Genomic DNA, 19,836 nt, shown 5'->3' on the forward strand with positions numbered 1-19,836 from the left:
TCCAAAACATTTTCCATTAGAAATATAGAAGCCAGGAAAGCAACCGGCTGCTCTGCGGCGCCGGCAGCACCGTGTCAGGGCACAGGAAGGGAAGAGCGAAGGAAAAGGAAACTTGTCGGGCTGGAGGATGACTCTGGTGCCTATTTTAAGTGGGTTGTTTAAATCCTGTTGCTGTTGCAGCTATGTTTGGGTTCTCTGCTCGAGCCTGGAGTGTGCCTGCCAGAACAGGGGTTTGTCTAAGGTGCTTCTGCAGCGGTTGAAGAGGTTACCCCGCTGCTCCCCAAACCTGGGAGAACTTGGCACAAATAGAGACCAGTGAGGCCGAGCTCTGCTGCAGGATGTCAGCAAAGGTTTAGGGTGAGCGTTTCAATTCCCCTTCTGAAGGCCGCGGGGTCCTGCACCCCCCGGGTCTCCTCCCTTGGCTGCTGCGGGAGCAGCTCTGGCTGCGCTAAGGCACGGGAACCCTGGCACCTTGGAACCCCAACCTCAGCATTATTTTGCAGAAATTACTGAAGCACTAAAAGACACAAACTGCAGAGTTTGTTTATTACTATTTATATTGAGATATTTCAAACTCAGACAGCTGAGAACACAAATGCACGAGATCAGCAGCAGTTACACCAGTGGCACCTGTGGAATTGCACTGAGCCCAGAGCAGACACAAGGTTTAGGTTTAAACCCCCCAGTTCCGGGTACTGTTAACACCCCCCCAGCAAGGGCTGGATGCAAAGTAGTGCTGGAGGTAGAGCCACTCCGCCCTGCAGCCAGCAGCTTGCTGAGCTATTTGTGTTATGTGATAGTGTAGATGCTTCCCTGCAACACACCCGCAGCTCCTGGGGCTCCTCGTTGGGAAATACTACTTCAAAGCAAGCGCAGGGCTGTTCCCCTTGTAGTCAGATCAATGATTTCTAGTTTGAAACAAGCCCTTTGCCAGGCCAAATCCTTCATTTGCTGTTGGGATTAACAGTCCCTCTGGGTATGGGGCAGACTGGATGAAGCCTCGCAGAACCATTTAGAAGACAGTTTGAAGAGCACGTGGTAAGGTAAGCTTTGGAGGCAGCTCTCCTGTGTGTCCTGCTTCAATGAGTTCAATGTAAAGGGCCTCCCCAGCTGCAGAGCTTCAAAAGAACATCTGGGTTCCCAACACCATCTCCTCTCTCCAAGTGCAAGTACAAAGCCTCAGCCCACCCCACCGTGCTGGAGTTCCACCAGTTTCAGGCCACTCGAGCCAGTACTGTGATTGTAAGAGATTTCACACACATTTCTACACAGCCTTATAAATAATCCCTTTATGGAAAACACTTCTCCAAACACAGGTCACATGTATTATTTTAACAATAAAATTGATGGCTTCATTATAACTCAAAAAGATAAAACACAAAATATTGCACAAACAAATCCAGCAATGTGAGTTCCCACACCCACACTGAGCCCGTGGGTGGAGGCACACGGCATTTGTAAGCTTTGATAGAAAGACACAGTTTGTGGGTAAAGAGATTGAAAATAATTCTGATGTCATCAGCATGCAGTAACTGGGCATCGGGGGAGCGAGGTACACCACTATAAAAAGAGATCTGCCTTTCTCCCTCAGCAGGAAAGTTGCAGTTCCCACTTGTTTTACCTTCAGCTCAGGAAAAGAAAACTTTGGTTAAAACATAACATGTGATATGGATTTCAGGTAAACATGGTATTGCCTTTATAAAAAAAAGGGAAAGACAAGAACGAGGAAGCAGAGCTGTTCAGGAACACAGACACAGAAAACACGGGGCACAAACACGCTCACCACACTGCAGTTCGAGGCCAAAACACGTAGTTAAGCGATTCAGAAGGGCTGCACGATGACCTAGCCTCATTTATTTCACCAGAGCCCAGGGAATCCTTCCTGGCAGCTGGGGAATCTTCTTCCCAACTTGCTCAGTCCAGAGCCCAAAGCCTCCGCGCTACTGCCGCGGGGCGGGCGCGGCTGCGGTGGGGGTATCCGCGTCCTTGTAAAGCTGAGCGATCTGGGCTTTGTATTTCCGCGCCACCACTGGTCTCTTCAGCTTCATGGTTGGGCCTGTGCACAAAAATACAACACAAGGTTTTAATGGTGACGGTAGCGTTTGGAGGGACAAAACTGTATGAGTGAAGCGAGCCTGGAGGCCGATCTAGAACTGCACAAACAGATGTTGACTTCTAAATTACTCTTTGCCATTAATTAAATCTCCCTTCCTTCCCCTCGGACTAGCAACAGCACAACCCTCCTGCACCAGACACCGCAGAGCCAGGGGTAAGCGCTGTGCGGCTCAGTTCTGCTGCACAGAGGTGGGAATTCATCCCGCCCTCCCCAAAACTACACCACGGAAAAGGCACAGCGAGGAAGGGCCCCGGGCTGCTCTGTGTTTGGGTGGGGGCTGGCTGTGTTTGTTCAGCATCTGAGGAAGGGGTGACGGGGTAACCCCAAACACCTCCTCACCCACCACTCACCAAGCTCTCCACCAAAGAGGGAGAAGTCCTTCTCCAGAAGGAGCCACTTCTGGACTTTCTGAGCGTTGGAGGTGGCTCCCTCATTGACCGCCGAAATTCCCTTCTGGATAGCTGCGTAAACAGCCTTGTCTCTGCTGCTGATGATTTCGGAGACTTTGGTAGCCTGGCTGCCCAGCTGCTGACAGTACTCAATGGCTTCTGGAGTGAGCTCATCTCCTGGCTCGCCAGTTTCTACATCTACGTTGCACTGCAAGACAAGCCACAACAGGTCACTTTCTCTTGCTAAACACTCCATTCCCTTCGCTAACGAGCTGCTCTTATCTCCTTCCCCACCCCAGCACCAACTGGCCAATTAATCAACCACTGCAATTTTCACACAGCTTGATGGAAACCACTCCTCCAACTGAAAACTCATCGAGGCAGAATGCAGATGAAACCCCCTCAGCTCTCTCAACAGCCCTGTCGATACCCAGGAGCAAGCTGGGCACAGAGCTCATCTTCCAAATTCCTCCTGAGCCAGCCCAAGTCGACCCCTTTTTTCTGGACCGCAGCTTTATGTCCCTGCATCCCACAGCAGCGTAACAGGCTGTTGGAAGTCAACACATGTGGCACCACCACCTCCAGGGCCTGGCTCCTGTCTCTCGCCCGAGGGTGAGGAGGTTGGCAGGCAGTCTCACTAATGAGCAATTAACCACTGGCCTGAAAACCCACCAGCCTGCAAGGGCTCAGAGAGAAGGCAGCACGGGCCACCACAGGTGTGTCACTGTGGGGCTGAAAGCCAGGCTCTTAAAAAGAACTCACTGACAGCTCGATACTGTCCCAGCTGCTCTGGGAGATACTGAAAACAGGGTAAGAAAAACACAAGGGTTTCTTTTTTTCAGTCTCACTTTTAGGTCTTTGACTTCTGTTTCGTTCTGCCCCATGTGGTACAGAGAGAAAGAGCTGCCCCAAACAACAAAAGAACCCAATTGTCTGATCAAGTGGCAATGCTCATTTTTTCTGTACAGTTACAACTGCTGTTTGCAACTCAGCTACAAATTGTACTCCACAACACCTCCTGTCTCATGTAAAAATGTGTAGCAATTATCTTCCTCATGGAATTAAATGCTTTCAGCAACAAAGGTGGATTCCCAGCCTGGTTTCCATTACCTTTAGCGTCAGAAGCATAGCAAGGAATTTGGCTTTGTCTCCAACCAACATCGCGTTGCTGATGATGGGAACAGCCTCTTTTACAGCATCCTCGATTGGAACGGGAGGAATGTTCTCACCTCCTGCAGTGATGATGAGCTCTGGAAAACAGTCAAATCTTGATTAACACTTAGAGCTTTTCCCCTCTTCCTTCAGAATCTGAAATGACTTTACAGCACCTTTGTGGCTACCAGATCAAACAGCGAGTCTGTGTCCTAACAGCCGGAGAAGGCAGCAAACCCGGAGGACTCGGAGCTGGGAGGGAGGCGTGCACACACACAGCATCACAAAAGCTGTCTGGATGCTCCAGAGCCATTTGCAGTTTGGGAACACGAGGTGTGGGGTACAAGCACCTCAACACCCTGCCATGGCCACCTTGGGCTCTGAGGCATGGGAGTTGGTACCCAAGTTCTTCAGAAACTTAAGTAAAAAATTTGCTGAGGCAAGGCTGAGGTTTTGCAGCCAGGTGATGACGCAGAGCCGAGCCTGCCTGTCCTGGCTGTCTGTTATAGATCTCTGCAAGCAGCCCCTTTGCGTGACCATTTATCTCTTCTTGATGATTGAAGTCTTGCAAGAAATTGGATTTGTTTGGGGTTGGTCAAAGTGCTGTCCCAAGAGCTGCAGTGCTGCAAGCCATTTTCACAACAGTGTTAAGCTGTTGTTTTCTCTTTGAGGTTATCTAGCAAAGCCAGCTGAAACTGGAGGGACCTGGACAGGTCCAGCACCGTAAACCAAGCAAAGCATTAATCACTGCTGCTGCAATCAGAGGATTTCTTCCCTACTCTGCAAACGCACAGTGGTTTCAGAGGTCACCCCTCTCCTCCCATCACACAGTTGCAGGACACACTGCAGCCATACTCAAATTAAAAACTTTAGAAGGAGAAGTATTTATATATTCTTCTGTGCAAGCCACAACCACAGAACCAGCAGGGTCTGAACTCATCGTATCATAGCACGGTGTAACCTCAAGACAACAAAGCAAGGGGATACGATACCTTTAATTCTGCCAGTGATGTAGAGGAACCCATCTTTATCATGCTTGCCAAGGTCACCCGAGTGCAGCCAGCCAGCTTCATCAATTGCCTCTTTGGTTTTCTCTTCCATGTTCAAATAGCCCATGAAGATGTGCCTGCCTGAGAAGCAGATCTCCCCGTTGCCATCTGCATCTGGCTTATCAATCAGGGTCTGGCAGCCTGTGAGTTCCTTTCCGCAGCTTGAAGAGAACACAAACCCAAACTCAGGGCTTTTCTTTTTTAAATGCAACAGCTGAGCAGCAGAGTGAGATTACAGCAGTACTCTCTCAAGCTAAAGTGTTTGAACAAAGCCAGGCAGCCTTTTATTACAACTGCTTCAGCAAGGAACTCAGAAACTTAAAAGCCATTTACTTCTGTAAGGGGAACTACAGAGGAAGCTACTGCAGGGAGATCAGTGCTCACACACCTGGTGGTTTCCACCTATTACTCTCAAACACCTGAGCTTTAAATTAGAAGATTTATGGCCTTGGCAAAGTTTTACTGATGGTGGTATTTACTCTGCAGACCAAACCCACAGGGACTGAACAAGCTGTCCAAAGCAACAGCACAGTCCTGCTGCAGTTATTCATGTGACGCTGATATGAACTGTAGGCTGGAGTCACTAATTCTTCCTTCTTCCCATCAATCCCTTGCTTCCTCCTCTGTTCCTACAGAATCCAGGACAAGTTAAGTTTAAGAAACATGGCTGTCACCCTTGGCAGATCTCTTCATCTGCAAGATGTGACCAAAGGAACTGGCTCCCTAGCAAGCAAGCTGGATGTGCCAGATGCAAGAGAAACCTTAAAGCAACTCTTCCTCCCAGCCAGCAGCTCTCTACTCACAGAACAGTATTTACCTGGTAAGCTTGAACATGTGAGGTAGAGAGATGGTGTGAGGCCCAGAGCTCTCGCTCATGCCGTACAGCTCTAACACAGGAATGTTCAGACTTAAAAAAAATTCCAGCGTCTCTCTGGTGATGGGAGCGGCCCCCGTGTAGCACTTGGTGCACCGGTCCAGCCCAATGGCCTTCCGCACCTTCTTGTACACCAAGTGACTGGCTAGGTGGAAGTTCACCGGGACGTCAGAACACCTGTAGGAGAAAAACAGTTACAAGATCTCAGTCACCAAGTAGAACTTCTCTCCCTTCCTCGTTTCATCTTCCTCCTATTTTAGTTTATTTGGTAAAAAAATTACTTCCTTCCCCCTCCAGCCCTTGCTCCTCACCTTCTGATCCAACCGTGACATTTGGCTTTTCCTGCCCACAAGTCTGGCCTGTTCCACCCGATATAATTCCTGCTCTGATAGGAAAGTTCCCCTAATACCTGTAGCACCCCTTAAGTGTAGTTTGTAATTACCCATTCATCCGCTTCAGGTTTGTCTGCAGCCCGACTCCCTTGGCCCACGACGCCACTTTCCTTCGGAGCGCTGATGATTTTGCGCCGATGGATTTCATTCTTTCTTCCATTTTTTCCCAGACACGAGGAACTCCCAAAAAAGCAGTTGGCCTCACTTCCCGCAGGGTGTCTACCAAGGTGCCCTGAGCAAAGCAGAATTTAATACAGTTTTCAAAAGTGCTTCACTACAGACTTCAGGTCAGCGCTGGTCACTAGCCAAGGCTTAGGACTCGGCCAGCAGTTGTGAGGAATTGCTCATTTTTAACTGCAGTGCCACCAAGAGAAAGGAACCCCAGGAGCCTTCAAATCATAGAATCATGGAATCATTTGGGTTGGAAAGGACCTCTAAGATCATCAAGTCCAACCCTTAACCCAGCACTGCCAAGGCCACCACTAACCCATGTCCCTCAGCACCACATCTACACGGCTTTTAAATCCCTCCAGGGATGGGGACTCCACCACTGCCCTGGGCAGCCTGTGCCAGTGCTTGACAACCCTTTTGGGGAAGAAACTGTCCCTGATCTCCAATCTAAACCTCCCCTGGTGCAACTTGAGGCCGTTTCCTCTCATCCTATCACTTGTTACCTGGGAGAAGAAACTGACCCCCACCTCGCTACACCCTCCTTTCAGGCAGTTGTAGAGAGCGACAAGGTCTCCCCTCAGCCTCCTTTTCTCCAGGCTAAACCCTCCCAGGTCCCTCAACCGCTCCCCATCACACTTGTGCTCCAGACCCTTCACCACCTTCGTTGCCCTTCTCTGGACTTGCTCCAGCACCTCAATATCTTTCTTGTAGTGAGGGGCCCAAAACTGACCCCAGGATTCGAGGTGCGGCCTCACCAGTGCCGAGCACAGGGGGACGATCCCTGCCACACTAGTGCTGATACAAGCCAGGATGCTGGTGGCCTTCTTGGCCAAATGCCACAGTGGTTTTGAGAAGATAGCAAGGGTTGATGCTTTCAGTGCCAACGCTGACACAGCACCCAGAGAAGAATTGTTCTCTTCTCAGGACACAGATTTAATGGCAGTGGCATTTTGCAACGTGGACTGAGCAAATACAAAGCTGTTGCTCAACCAAGTTGTCGGGGCGGAGAACTGGTGTCAGGTGAGACACCGAGAAGCTCCTAGTTGTGAAGTGCTTGCTCAGCTCATCCTAGCTCGCAATACAGAGTCAAAAGCCAAAGGTCAGAGTGGCTATACTCCTAAAACCAACAGACCCTTACACAACACAGGAGCACTTGGTCACTACACAAACAAACCGAGTTATCTCATGATTCTGAAAGCTGTGCTAAGTCACCCACATTTGTTTTAAAGCACCTACCCCAGCTACAAGCAGGTGGATAGGTGTAGGATTTCTATTCTTGTATGTTTTTACCTTTAATGCATCTGGTTGAGCGAAGAAAATTTGTACACCGAATGTCATTGCTGACCAAATATCCGACATCTGCGCAGCGATGTGGCTGAGGGGCAGGTAGCTGACCACCAGTTCCTGCTTTTCTTTAGCATCTGACAGCATAATGAACCGCGCGGCCGCTGACGCCGTCCACGTCACCTGGAACAAGAACTCACATCAGTATTAAGTGACAGCTCTTCCGAGCAGGCACGACACAGAACACGCAGCTCACAAAACAAGTCTACGACGTCCTGCGATCTTAACACCAGCTGAGTTTTTGAGCTGGTCTCTACCCTTCCTCAGCACCCACCTAAGGTCACAGAATGGGCATTGATGCAAAAAAGATACTTACGTTGTCGTGACTAAGCATGACTCCCTTTGGCTGTCCAGTTGTTCCCGAGGTGTATATCAGTGTACAGCACTGGTTAGGTTTCTGCGACTCAACGATTTTACGGAGCTGAGTATCTGGAACACCTTTGCCAAGGTTCATGAACTCACTCCACTGTATATAGAAGAGAAGAGCTCAGTCACTTTGTAGGCTTATCATTCACATGTGAAATTAAACCCTTTGCTACATGTGAAGAGAAGGAAACTGTTTCCTACATCCAAATCTCTGGCAGAATCTGGAAGAGGCTGTAAGTCCGCACTGTCAGCCCCACAATGTTTTCTGGCTGCCACGAGAGGCATGGCAAGAAGCACAACAGGAGACTGATCCACCTGAGGAAGCTCAGTAGCTCTGTAGCTGGTATTCACTGGGAGTGCTGAGCTGGAGTAACCGTGGGACCCGAGGCTGCCTTGCAGAGGTCAGTACGCTAACACCCTCCCTTACAACATGGATTATCGAGGTTTGAACAACAGTAGACATCTATTGCTTCAGCAAGGCAAGCAATACCTCACTAAAACCCACCCACGCTCACATGATGACAGTCCGGTGGAAGGTGATGGCTGCTCACAAGCCATCAGCTAAACACAGCCAATATTTACAAGCCATTAAGATGCCCAGTACTTACAGAGTACAGATTTGGTCTCTTCTCTTTTAGCTCTTCCCCATACTGGACAATAGCTTTCAGGTGAGGTAGTTTATGCTGAATCTGTGTTAAGAAGGGAGATTCGTGAGAAGGAGCAAATCCTGCTTGTCCCTTTTAAGCCTAAGTAACCCACCACTTAACACGCTACTGCTACTTGCCATTTTAAGTAAAGCTAAGAGAATCCCATCTGTGTTACTGAGAGAGAACGGGGAAGCCTCGCTCGAGACAGTAATCATTTGGACTGGGATGTTGCCAGACAACCTAGGGGATGCTCAGCTGTTCGTTTTGGCTTCTCATATTTTCAGCTCGAGGCTTTGCTAAGCTGTGGGCCCTGCACTTCAAGAAAGATGTTGAGGTGTTGGAGCGAGTCCAGAGGAGGGCGACCAAGCTGGTGAAGGGTCTGGAGGGTCTGACCTACGAGGAACGGCTGAGGGAGCTGGGGGTGTTTAGCCTGGAGAAGAGGAGGCTCAGAGGTGACCTTAGTGCAGTCTACAACTACCTGAAGGGAGGTTGTAGCGCAGTGGGAGTCGGCCTCTTCTCCCAGGCAACTAGTGATAGGACAAGAGGACACAGCCTCAGGCTTCGCCAGGGGAGGTTCAGGTTGGACATTAGGAGGCATTTCTTCTCAGCAAGGGTCATTAGCCATTGGAAGGGGCTGCCCAGGGAGGTGGTGGAGTCACCATCTCTGGAGGGGCTTAAGAAAAGCCTGGACATGGCACTTAGTGCCCTGGTCTAGTTGACATGGTGGTGTCAGGGCAATGGTTGGACTCGATGATCCCAGAGGGCTCTTCCAACCTCAGTGATTCTGTGATTTAACCTCTTGTGAGATCTAGAGCTAGTGACTACTCATCTGGCTTAAACAGGGAGCACACCAGGTAGGCTCGATCAGTTCAGACCCAGCATTTCTCTCAGGTATCACCCTCCCACAGCATTTACCCTCCCACATCTGTCAATAGGATGCTGTAGCCCCCAGCTATTTAAAAAGTATATTTACTTCTAAGATTTTCTGCAGCTGTTTCTCGTTTTCCACAACCACAACGTTAGCACTGCAGTTCTCTGCTACATAATGACAGGCCTCAGGAGAGTTTGTAGTGTAGATACCAACAGCAAATCCGCTACAAAAGAAAAGGAAAAAAAAAGAAAAACAAACCAGAAAAACAAAACACAGAATTAGAGGATAAGCAAAGTTGCTGGCAAAAGTCAGACCGTCTCAAACTTTAACAGAGGAAAAACTTTAGGAAGAATATCCCATAAAGCAACAACAAAAGTGGAGGGCTTAATTCCAAGAGCAAATGCTCTGTTCTGGGGCATGGGAAATGTCAGTGGTGTAAGGGACCAGAACACCTCAGGTGGAAGAAGGTTATCAAAATCCAGTGCTCTGGCATTTCCCATCTTATTTTTAATCCAAGTGTAAGTAAGCACACTTTTGGATTAACCTACTGTTCATGTTATTTTGAGAGAAGCACCTGGCTAAAAAAATTTAATTTTTGTCTCATTAATTCATAATGAAGTAAAGAGAGAGTTTATATTCTAGCTATCTTAATTAAATTCAAATATAAGCAGTTGGTTTGGGTTTTTATGGTTTGTTTTATTTTGGTTTTTAATCAAAAACTGCTTCTCACATGAATACTGAAATTACTATCTGAATGCTAAAGCAAAATGCATGTCAAGAGACAACACTCATTCTTACCCTGCAAGGATAGCTCCAATGTCAGCAATAAACCACTCTGCAGAGTTAAATCCCAAAATGCACACTCCATGGAAACGCTGCAGTCCCAGCTGTAAACAAGAGATGAGATTACAGCAATCTTGGTTTTCCTTTGAAGAATGTTTAGAGTTAATTTACAGAGCTCTGCTGTGAGCACAATGGCAAGGGAAAAGTTCACGCTATTGTATATGGTAATTCACATTGAAAGACTTCCCGAGACCTAACATGGAACCAGTTAAGTTTCACATCAGACACTGTCTCACTTCATCAGGAGGCAGGAAAAAAAGGATTTGCTTAGGTCTGCACTCAGTGAGGGCAAAAACTGCAATCCAGGTAGTTATCAGTTCCTTTTGGATTGGGAATGAGATGGTAAGAGGTTAAGTTAGACAACACCTACTGAAACATTTAGTCATCGCTTAGGGACATTGTTTAGTGGTGGACTTGGCAGCGCTGGGTTAACGGTTGGACTTGATCTTAAGGGTCCTTTCCAACCAAATCAACTCTATGATTTAGGACAGGTTAGATACATCAGATATCAATAATGACAAGAGCAACAAGCTCCAGTGACTGTCAGAGGCACTTTGCTACGAAATTCCAGCTGTTGAAGGCCCAGTCTTTAAATCGCCTTCAGCCACGCTCTGGTTTTGTCCCAGAGTGGATGTACCATGCACTGGAAGATCCCTCCATAGGAGTAAAAAAAAAAAAATAGAGTGCCCTTAACTTCAAGAAATAAAGACTTTATAATGATAACAGTAAGTTCATGTAATGTTGGTTTCTCTCCGAGCATCTTAACTCTCAACAGGACAGGCAAAAGGCTCAGCCACTTTGGACATTTAAGTCTGATCCATAAGCATCCCTTCAAGTTTTTTCTTAGAAAGATTAAAATTTACATGCCTCATGAGGGGCGTTGTCCAGGTTTGCCATATAACTCAAGCACCTCGCTAGAAATGTTCCTTTTTTTTTTTTAAGTTGAATGTAGAAGCAACTTGCAAGAAATTCAAACAAAACCACTGTGGTAATTCCCAAGCTGTTCACGGCACGTTCAGGTATTTCCCTGTCACTTTAAGACTCACCTACCCTCAAAGAATTTGCCAGTTTAAGATATAGTTGATTGTAGCCACTTCAGCAGTTAAACTGAAGGTGAACAAGGAGAATTCAACAAAAACTTACCTTCAGAAAGCTTTTTGCTGCTTTCCAGCACTCATCATAGTACATCTTATAGGTTAGTTTTATCCACTGGCCATCCTTTTTGGATGCAAGGGCATAATAATCACTATATTTGCTGACAGCTTCCTTAAATAGTTCATGAACAGTCTTTGGGGCCTCACTGCCAATGCCTTTTTCATCCATCCTCAGCCGGACTTCTCCATCTCGTCGTGTTGTCCACACACTTGAGGCAGGAGGTGAAGAGGCTAGTTTGAAAGAAAAGTATTCAGCATCTTATATTTAGAAATTGCTTGCTGCCATTAAGAGAAATATAAATACAAGTATCAAACCTATGAAAGCAAATGCTATTATACCCCCTCCCACACCCTTTTTTTAACCTTTGATTCTTGGCAAGCTTGCCATACGACTCCCAGTATTTTAGACCAGGACTAAGAGATGAAGCCTCTAAAGCACTTTCAAAATTTTGTTAAACATTTCCCATTTACATCCCCCTCTAACCTGCTTTGCTGCCCTAAAGTTCTTGTACTGGTAAGGTGGCAGCTTCCCACAACAATCATAAATGTGCTTTTTTTCTTTCTTTTTTTTTTTTTTTTTAAGGAGGACTGAAAGTAGTACATTATTACCTGGCAGCTAAGCATCAGGCAGTGACACTACCTATTTTACTCCTTGGAGCACACATATGCTTTAAAGTCTAAGTTCAAGAAGCTTCTGGACAGACCATCCTGCAATTTGAGTTTCTTCTTCCATTGTTATGATTTGATAAATCCCTCTCTCATTTCAATAATAATTTTACACACACCACAGTAACTAAAAAGTCTTTCCACTTACCTTTGGAACCACGCATGCCTGTCTGACGTGCCTCCTTCTTAGTATCTTCAACTGCCTCAATGCTGGGGGCCTTGAGAGTTCTGCAAGGCAAAAGCAATTAGCCCTGGCCAGGCTGTAGCACGCTGGCTGAAGAACGCCTTAGGCATGCTCCATCGCTCAATTTTATCAGCCCTGATGTTCTGCAAAGTGGCTTCATTAATTTTACTAGCCCGCATGGCTACGGCAATGAAACAGGTCCCTCTCAGAGAGTGTGTGAGCTTTGCCTGCGCTGCTTTTAAACACATGTATGTTGTCCTAACTGTAGCTATCATTTCAGATAGGCTGCAGGAGAATCCATAAACACGTCATCCAGAAAACAGCGATAATTTAATACCCAGAGGTCTGCTTGAGGTGCCTGAAACAAAGAGCCTACAGCAGGGAGGAGGAGGGGGGCAGGAAGGGGCACACGGATCTGGTGCTTATCTCCTGCCTGCAATATGGGAGCTGAACGAAGGGGAGGCCCCAGCGGCCTCCTGCGCAGTACAGCAATCCCCCGGCTCGTCACCCTGCAGGGAAACCCGCAGAGATTTCCTGCAGAAGGCCAGGAAATTGATTTAACAGGAAATCTTGTTCTTAGGTATTCCTAATAAAGTTAGTGCATCGGGCTCCCACCAGATGTTTGTGAAGAAATGGAAACAGGCACATCCCCCGTCCACTTCAGCCACGCTCCTCACCAGGAACTCCTCCTGCAGTGCCAGCTGGAAATTGCCCCTTTTACACTCAACCTTGCAAGATCTGGTGAAATGCCACCCGCCCATGTTTATAGAACAGTGTTCTTCCTCCGTCCCTTTCCAAGACAGACTTTCTCACAGCCAGAAGTGACGAGGACAAGGAATAATCAAGTCGCATGTCCCACTTCAGACCATGAGTTGGAAGCCAGACCCTGTGAGATTCGGTATTCGATTCCCTGTGCTCTGGTCCCTCAAAAGACATTCCACCCTCCAACCTACAGGCAGATGACGTTTGTTCCCCTACCCTGGGCGATACCCCGCTTGGACCATCAGCGTAGCACTAAGGTCCAAGGTTCAGTTGGCCCAAGATGATATCCCAGAGAACCAAAATGTCCATCTTGCCTTGCCGAAGAGCCCTTCTGGGGCCTTTTTCTGCAGGCCATCACAAAGGTGTTTATATCTTCAAGCCAGTGCTAGGTGTTTGCTCTTCCCCATGGCAGTGTGTGGTGCAAGGTTTGTCTCTAGCACCCACTCCAGGGTCTCCTGGAAGGGCTGCAGGCCTTGTGACATCACAATGGCCACAACCCCCTGCAGGGACAGCTTCAGGGCAAAAAGCAGCCCCGACATCTCTGCCTGTCACGACTGGACCACACCTGCACACAGGCAGGAGCTGCTCTGGCCTAATCCACGCAGGGTCCCCCGCAAGCCCCGCATTTTCTTCCCTTTCTACTAGACCAAAGAGAAGACAAGTCAGCGCAAGGCACTGCGCGAGTTTCAGTGTAAGGGGTAAATCGCTTCCCTCTTATGTTTTCTCTGAATTTCTAGGGGATCGTCAACTGTCACTGCTTTGGGCATATGATAAGGTTTAAGGCATAGAGAAGATTTGACATGGCTGCTCCCACGTGCTGTCCAAAAGCAGAACTGCTTCTCCTAACTAATCTGCAAGCCAGAAACCAGAGGGAAGTAAATCAACTTTTTTTTTTCTTTATTTCCCCCAAAGGGATTACAAGAGGTTCCCTGCTACGCATTTCCTCCTCATTATTGAGAGCATTTTTCAGCACAAATTGATCCTCAGTTGCGATAGTTCTGCACCATTTCTCCACCGGCTTTTACGGTCAAAGCATGCAAATGACCCAGTAATATGAGCAAAAAAGCCCCAGCTACTTCCCTCCCAGTGAATCAAGCCATCTTTTCCTCCCCCTTACCACGTGTAATTCAAATGCAGCCTGAAAAAAATTAGGTGAAGAGTTTTTTGTCAGCTATATCCCATTACACCGTGGTGAGATATAGACCCTTAACTACTAATCTGCTCTTACTAAGAGGCTGCTGAGATTTACAGAGAGACTAACAGGAGTTTGATCAAAATCAGCACAGGCACTGCACAAAACCCATCCCCTACGAGGCACGCCTCTCTGCTTACAGTACAGCAACACCTCACAAACAATGTCCTGCTCGCTAGGTATTCCAAGTATTTGATCAGCGCCCTCCCAATTACATAGGTTAACAATTAAGCAAAGTTCATTTATACCAGGTGATCTTTCTGACTACGCAGAATATTCTACCAGTCCTCTGCTTTAAGTTTATATTAACTGCACACTACTTCAAGCTCCATACTCGGCGTGGTAGCTATGTGCAGCAAATTTAATCCTGTTCCTCTTCTTTTGAGAGGGTGATATTGTAGATTCAGCTTTTGGATTTTGGAAGTAGTAATAAATGTTTGAAATTTCTTCTGAAAAAAAATCTTAATTAATCTAAGTAAACATAATACAATACAAACTATATCCTATGTATACAGGTCAAAATAAAATCTTAAATTAGACAAACCTAGTTGAAGAGTTGAGCAGTATATCATCCAGGGACACCTCACAGTTCCCGGGAGGATCTGAACTCAAATAAGCCGCGGGGACTGGTTCCGCAAGCGCCATACGTGCATCTGACTCACACAGCATCATCCCTGGAAAAACAGTTTTTAAAGATTAAAATACAAACACTGCAGTAATATCAGCTCCCATTGATGTAGCTACCTGACCAAGGCAATCCCAAAGCAGGCATGACTCGAGACTGCTGCATGTGCATGAAACATGGTAAATTCTCACAGCGGATGCAGTGCACTCTGCATCGCACTCGGTTCATTCGAGAAACCTGATCAGCTGCAGACGATACATCCACTCCCACATCCGAAAACAAGCGTGACAATTACACCTTTGAAAGAGCACCGTGAGCCTAACAATTTAAATTTTACACTCCCTTTGCCCCAAACATTCCCTCTCGGCTCTCAGACACCCCCCCCCCCCAAACCCGTCACCGCAGGGCTCCGGGTCCAGCCTTACAACGCATCGCCTCCACCTTTGTGCAGCCTCTCCTCCCGCAGCCGCTCCGGCTCCAGCACCAAGGATGATGTGTAATATCCTTTATTTTTAAACTAGCGCTCAGGAGGCAGATCTGGAGCATCTTATGTCATGTGCTGCCTGCCTCGCAATTGGAAGCGGCTCGTCACCCCACACCGCCGCCTCTTAAGGAAGCTCTGGCTCCGCGCCTGCTCACCAGCCTCCGGCACACCAGGGCTGTGGGGTCCCCCCCTTGGGAGACACAGCCCCAGGTCACCCCCTGAGATTTCACCTGTTCTTGTAAAAATCAGCACTTTTGCAGCCGTTGTGTTCAGCAGCTCCTAGCTGCTTTCAGTACTTGGTTGTTAGGGGATTTAGTCACCTAAACCCAGTGCTTCCTAACGCTGAAAGCAACGTTAGTTTTATTTAAGGTTCACATTCATCAAAAGCCTTTGGTGCTTCTGACTTGACAGAGTGAGCTTTAATTGTTTTGAGGAATTTCTAACTGATTGGACACGAATCTTATTATCCTTGATCATTTTAAAAAGTGGATTTTAGCATCCTATTTTGTACCTGCGTTAGACAGATGCAATTTAAAGCAGGCAATGTGAAGAGCATGTTTGTCTGAGTGACGACAGAAGGAAAGAGCCCTTTTAGCTAATTAATCTGACGCAGCCTTCTGCCTCGAATGGGTGGGGAGAGCCACGGCCAGCCACAAGTCACAGCAGGCAGACCTGCCTCCAGCCCAGGAAGGCACATCCACTCCTTCCACTTCCTCATCTACGCAAGGACACGTTGCTGCTCACGCCACGCTCTGCTACCGGCTACAATTCACAAGGCAAAAAATAGTCTAATTCACAAGCAGCTGAGAAAGGGATGTCTCCAAAAATCTCATCTCCGAAGCTCTGAGATAATTGGCAGACGTTGCCCAACACCCCATTCTAGGCTAAAACACCAGAGCAGTTTATTCTGTGTTTGTTGGGTTTTTTTTTTACTAAGACAGCTGTAAAAAAAGGGGCATTATCTCTACGGAGCAGCCTAGTGCTAGGAGCAACCACCCAGACCTGTAAAACCTGGGTTTAGTTCCCTCCCCAGCCTGGAGGAACTCAAACCCACATCTAGAAGAGCATGCTGGTTCCCAGACTGCATGGTGCCTGCCGGAGGTGTCACCACCGCCTCTCTTGCTCAAGGAGAGTCCTGGGCACGAGGTGAGGAGGAACGTATCATGGAAGCCATCATCACGCCTGACCCCCTTGCGCAATACCGTACCCACATTCCTTCCCAGCACCCCACAAGATGGAGTTCAAGGCTCGCCTGCGTCCCTGAAGGAAGCCTTTCTCTCTCTGCTAATGATAGCCTTTCTCTGGCCATCTGCTCTTTAATGCAGGAAGAAAGTTTTCAGGGAAAGGGTGGAGGTGTCCTCACGCTAGCTATCTCGCAGCACAGCCCGGCAAGCTCCTGGGCAGCAGAGGTTGTTTGGAAATGTGTTGGGCAAAGAAAGGCAGAAGTCTCACCTCCCAGACAGGTGTTTTGGCTCGTAGGCTGCGGGTTTGTGCCTCACCCCAGCCCCTCAAGAGGAAAAAGCCCTTCACATTGGAGACCATAACTGCATTCTGCCCTCGTTGTGCACGTGCTCTTCACCGAGACCCCCTGTACGGGGCACAACCCTGACAGCAGGGTCTCCTGCTGATGGGCGTTTGGTTCCCAAGTGTGGGCACACCAGGCACGGCACAAAGATCAAGGACACGAGGCTGCACAACTTGAAAGGCCAGGGAGTCACTGCAGGACATCGCTGTTACCATCACATCCAGTAGGATGGGTTCTTCACAGAGAACCCAGATGTTAATGCCACATGGCACTCAACACCTGGAGAGCAGCAGTGGAACCGCTGGAGTGCCCAGGTACACTTGCACCATGAAACAGAAGCATGCAAGCAGAGAGCTGAAGTGCAACTCGGTTGTTCAAGTTCCCTTGTGAACGGAAGCCATTGGAATCCCAAGTCAGTCACACATTTTACATAACAAATTTAGGTTAGAAACAAAAAACTGATGAGATATATATACTCTCACTAGCTCTGCTAAGCGCTGCAGCTAGCCCCTTCCTTCTCCGATGCTTAGTTACAAACACAGCTATGGAAAGCTACTGGAAAACACGTACACGCTCATCAGAGCCAGGCTTACACTTGCGGTAGCTCACCAGGGGTGAACAGGATCACAATGATCCCTCCCCACGCTGTTTCCAGAGGAGTTAGCACAGTGTGACGGACCACAGATGTTCAGGAACATGAAGAACACACACCCAAACAAAAACCTGCTGAAACCTCTCTTTTAATTAAGCCTGTGTGACAGCTTAAGTCATTTAAATACAAAGTGTCTTCGGCTTTGAGGGAGAGCTATGTCCTAGAAGAACTGGAAGGTGGCGAATGATTTGAAACGGCTGCTGAGCTTCACTGACAAAACAAAACAGAAGTCTGACTACGTGCAAACTCGTGACAGTCAACTGGACAGGAGAGAAGGTTTCATCTACAATAGGCTCGGAACACGCCTTTACTTAAAACACACGTAGAGTTTCAAAAACATCAGTTCAAATTCAAATTACTGAGTATGTTCACCAGCCACCTTGACATTTTCCTGTTTGGAAACAGCCCACTTTGCTTCCTGTTGCTGATTTCTTTTGGGTTTTTTTGGTTTGTTTTTTTTTTTACTGGTAAAGACACCACGTGTGATCTGGTCCAATTTTCACTGTGCAGATTAACTTTAGGAGATTGTCACACTACCTTGCTGCCTTTCCACATTTCCACCAAAAGCGACATTGGCCTTTTTGTTCCTTTGTTTTCTTTAAAGGTTTATTAAGTCAGGAAACAGAAGCTGAGCTACCCTCTCTTTCTCTTTTAGATAAATTCCCTTTTTAAAAGAGCAGTGATAAAGAACTAAAGATCTTCGCCTGGGCAGTAGCACTGACCACAGGTCAGCATACAGCTGTACTGGAAAATTATCTGATGCCCTCTTGATGCAGGAGCAGAGAGAACACGAGGAAAAATAACCCCTTCTAGGGAGAAGGATGATACCATGCCAAAGATCTTGAATGAACAACACTGCAGGCAGACACTTGACGTCTCCACAGCACCTTTAGAGCTGAATTTTGCCTGAATAAAGCTGGCAAAGAACATCACTTTGTCAGCCAGACTCGGGGCTTGCCTACCCTGAGAAGGGGACCAGCATGGGCTGACACCGAGGGCTGGAGGCATCAGCACCGTACAGTTCCTCAGCCACACAGAATCACAGACTGGGTTGGGTTGGGAGGGACCTTACAGATCATCCAGTTCCAACCCCTCTGCCACGGGCAAGGACACCTTCCACCAGACCAGGTTGCTCCAAGCCCCATCCAACCTGGCCTTGAACACTGCCAGGGAGGGGGCAGCCACAGCTTCTCTGGGCAACCTGGGCCAGGGTCTCACCACCCTCACAGCAAAGAATTTCTTCCTAATATCTCATCTCAATCTCCCCTCTTTCAGTTTAAAACCGTTCCCCCTCATCCTATTACTCCATGCCCTTGCAAAAAGGCGCACAACTACAGACCACCGCGTAACTTATTATTCTAAATTTTACACAGATCGCTTCTCCAGGACAGCGGGTTATTTTAGGTGAATTCCCCAGCAACGTGACTCACCAGGAGCCTGGTTTAAGTTCCTCTTTCCTAAACTGCGATCTGCTTTCCTACACCACCTGCACCCACCTGTCTGCACATGGGAAATCCCCTCACGCAGAGGGTAAGAAAGCACATGGATGTATTTTCAGAGACAGACACATCACCCGGCTTTCTGCCACTCCCACACTGCCCAGGGCTTTACCTCTGCTTGAAGTCCAGCCCAGCTTGGAGCCACCGGTACCGGAGCATCCCCGAGCGCTCAAGTCACCTCACGTTATTTCACCGCCATTACCGGGACAGGACAGGTGACAGCCACCCACGGGGAAGGGACAGGCCTTCTCCTCAGATCACCCGTGCTCCCTCAGCCCACGGCACTGCTCCCCTGACAGGACAGGCCAACCCCACACAGACCGTGGGTTTATTCAACCAAAAACTCACAGTATTTCGGCTCCGTTGGCCAGGCCACCCCACTCCTGAAAGAAGTGTCACAAGAAGCTGTCTCGCAGTGAAACAGTGAACCCCCGCCCCGAGACGGGTGGGTCCAGACCCGGGTCCAACACCCACACCAGCCCCGCGGCCTCCCCACTCGGGACACCCAGAGGCTCACCGGGACATCGCGTGGGCACACCCCCACGAAGCTGCGACGCTCCTCCCCGCGAAGCCCCCGGCGCCCTCCTCCTCCTCCCCGCCCGCGGCCGGGTGGGCCTGTCACGGCCCCCGTGGGCACCAGCGGGTTCCCCACCCCGAGCCGAACGTTACGGGGCCGCGGGACCGCCCCGCGCGCGCCCTTTACCTCAGGAGCCGGCGGGCGCGCGGCGACCCCCACGCGGCGCAACTGCAGCAGCCGCGCGCCGCCACGCGGGGCCCTTTAGAGCGCGGGCGGCGGGCGGGGGGGCGGGGCCATCTCTGTCGCTCCCGCCCCCCCCGCTCGAAAGACCCGCGCGGCCGCGCCATTGGGCGAGGCGGCTG

At 48.6% G+C, this 19,836-nt stretch overlaps 1 protein-coding gene across 5 annotated transcripts; it reads right to left on the reverse strand.

Annotated features, from left to right (window-relative positions):
- Positions 1-539: 539 nt before the first annotated feature.
- Positions 540-19,730, reverse strand: ACSBG2 (acyl-CoA synthetase bubblegum family member 2). 5 transcript variants are annotated; one of them, XM_068420440.1, is made up of 15 exons: positions 19,661-19,730; positions 14,717-14,846; positions 12,183-12,262; positions 11,358-11,599; positions 10,170-10,258; positions 9,474-9,594; positions 8,462-8,542; positions 7,804-7,953; positions 7,434-7,610; positions 6,023-6,204; positions 5,524-5,757; positions 4,650-4,867; positions 3,616-3,755; positions 2,467-2,713; positions 540-2,056 (listed from the first exon to the last, which is right to left on the reverse strand). In XM_068420440.1, exons 2-15 carry the CDS (start codon positions 14,842-14,844, stop codon positions 1,941-1,943), a joined length of 2,205 nt encoding a protein of 734 aa, XP_068276541.1. In that variant the 5' UTR covers positions 14,845-14,846; positions 19,661-19,730; the 3' UTR covers positions 540-1,940. The 5 variants fall into 5 exon arrangements, with proteins under 5 accessions (XP_068276541.1, XP_068276543.1, XP_068276542.1 ...); XM_068420442.1 differs by lacking the exon at positions 19,661-19,730 and adding an exon at positions 19,475-19,558; XM_068420441.1 differs by lacking the exon at positions 19,661-19,730 and adding an exon at positions 19,070-19,090.
- Positions 19,731-19,836: the final 106 nt, after the last annotated feature.

Source organism: Nyctibius grandis, chromosome 31, assembly GCF_013368605.1.
Source record: "Nyctibius grandis isolate bNycGra1 chromosome 31, bNycGra1.pri, whole genome shotgun sequence".
Lineage (NCBI taxonomy): Eukaryota > Metazoa > Chordata > Aves > Nyctibiiformes > Nyctibiidae > Nyctibius > Nyctibius grandis.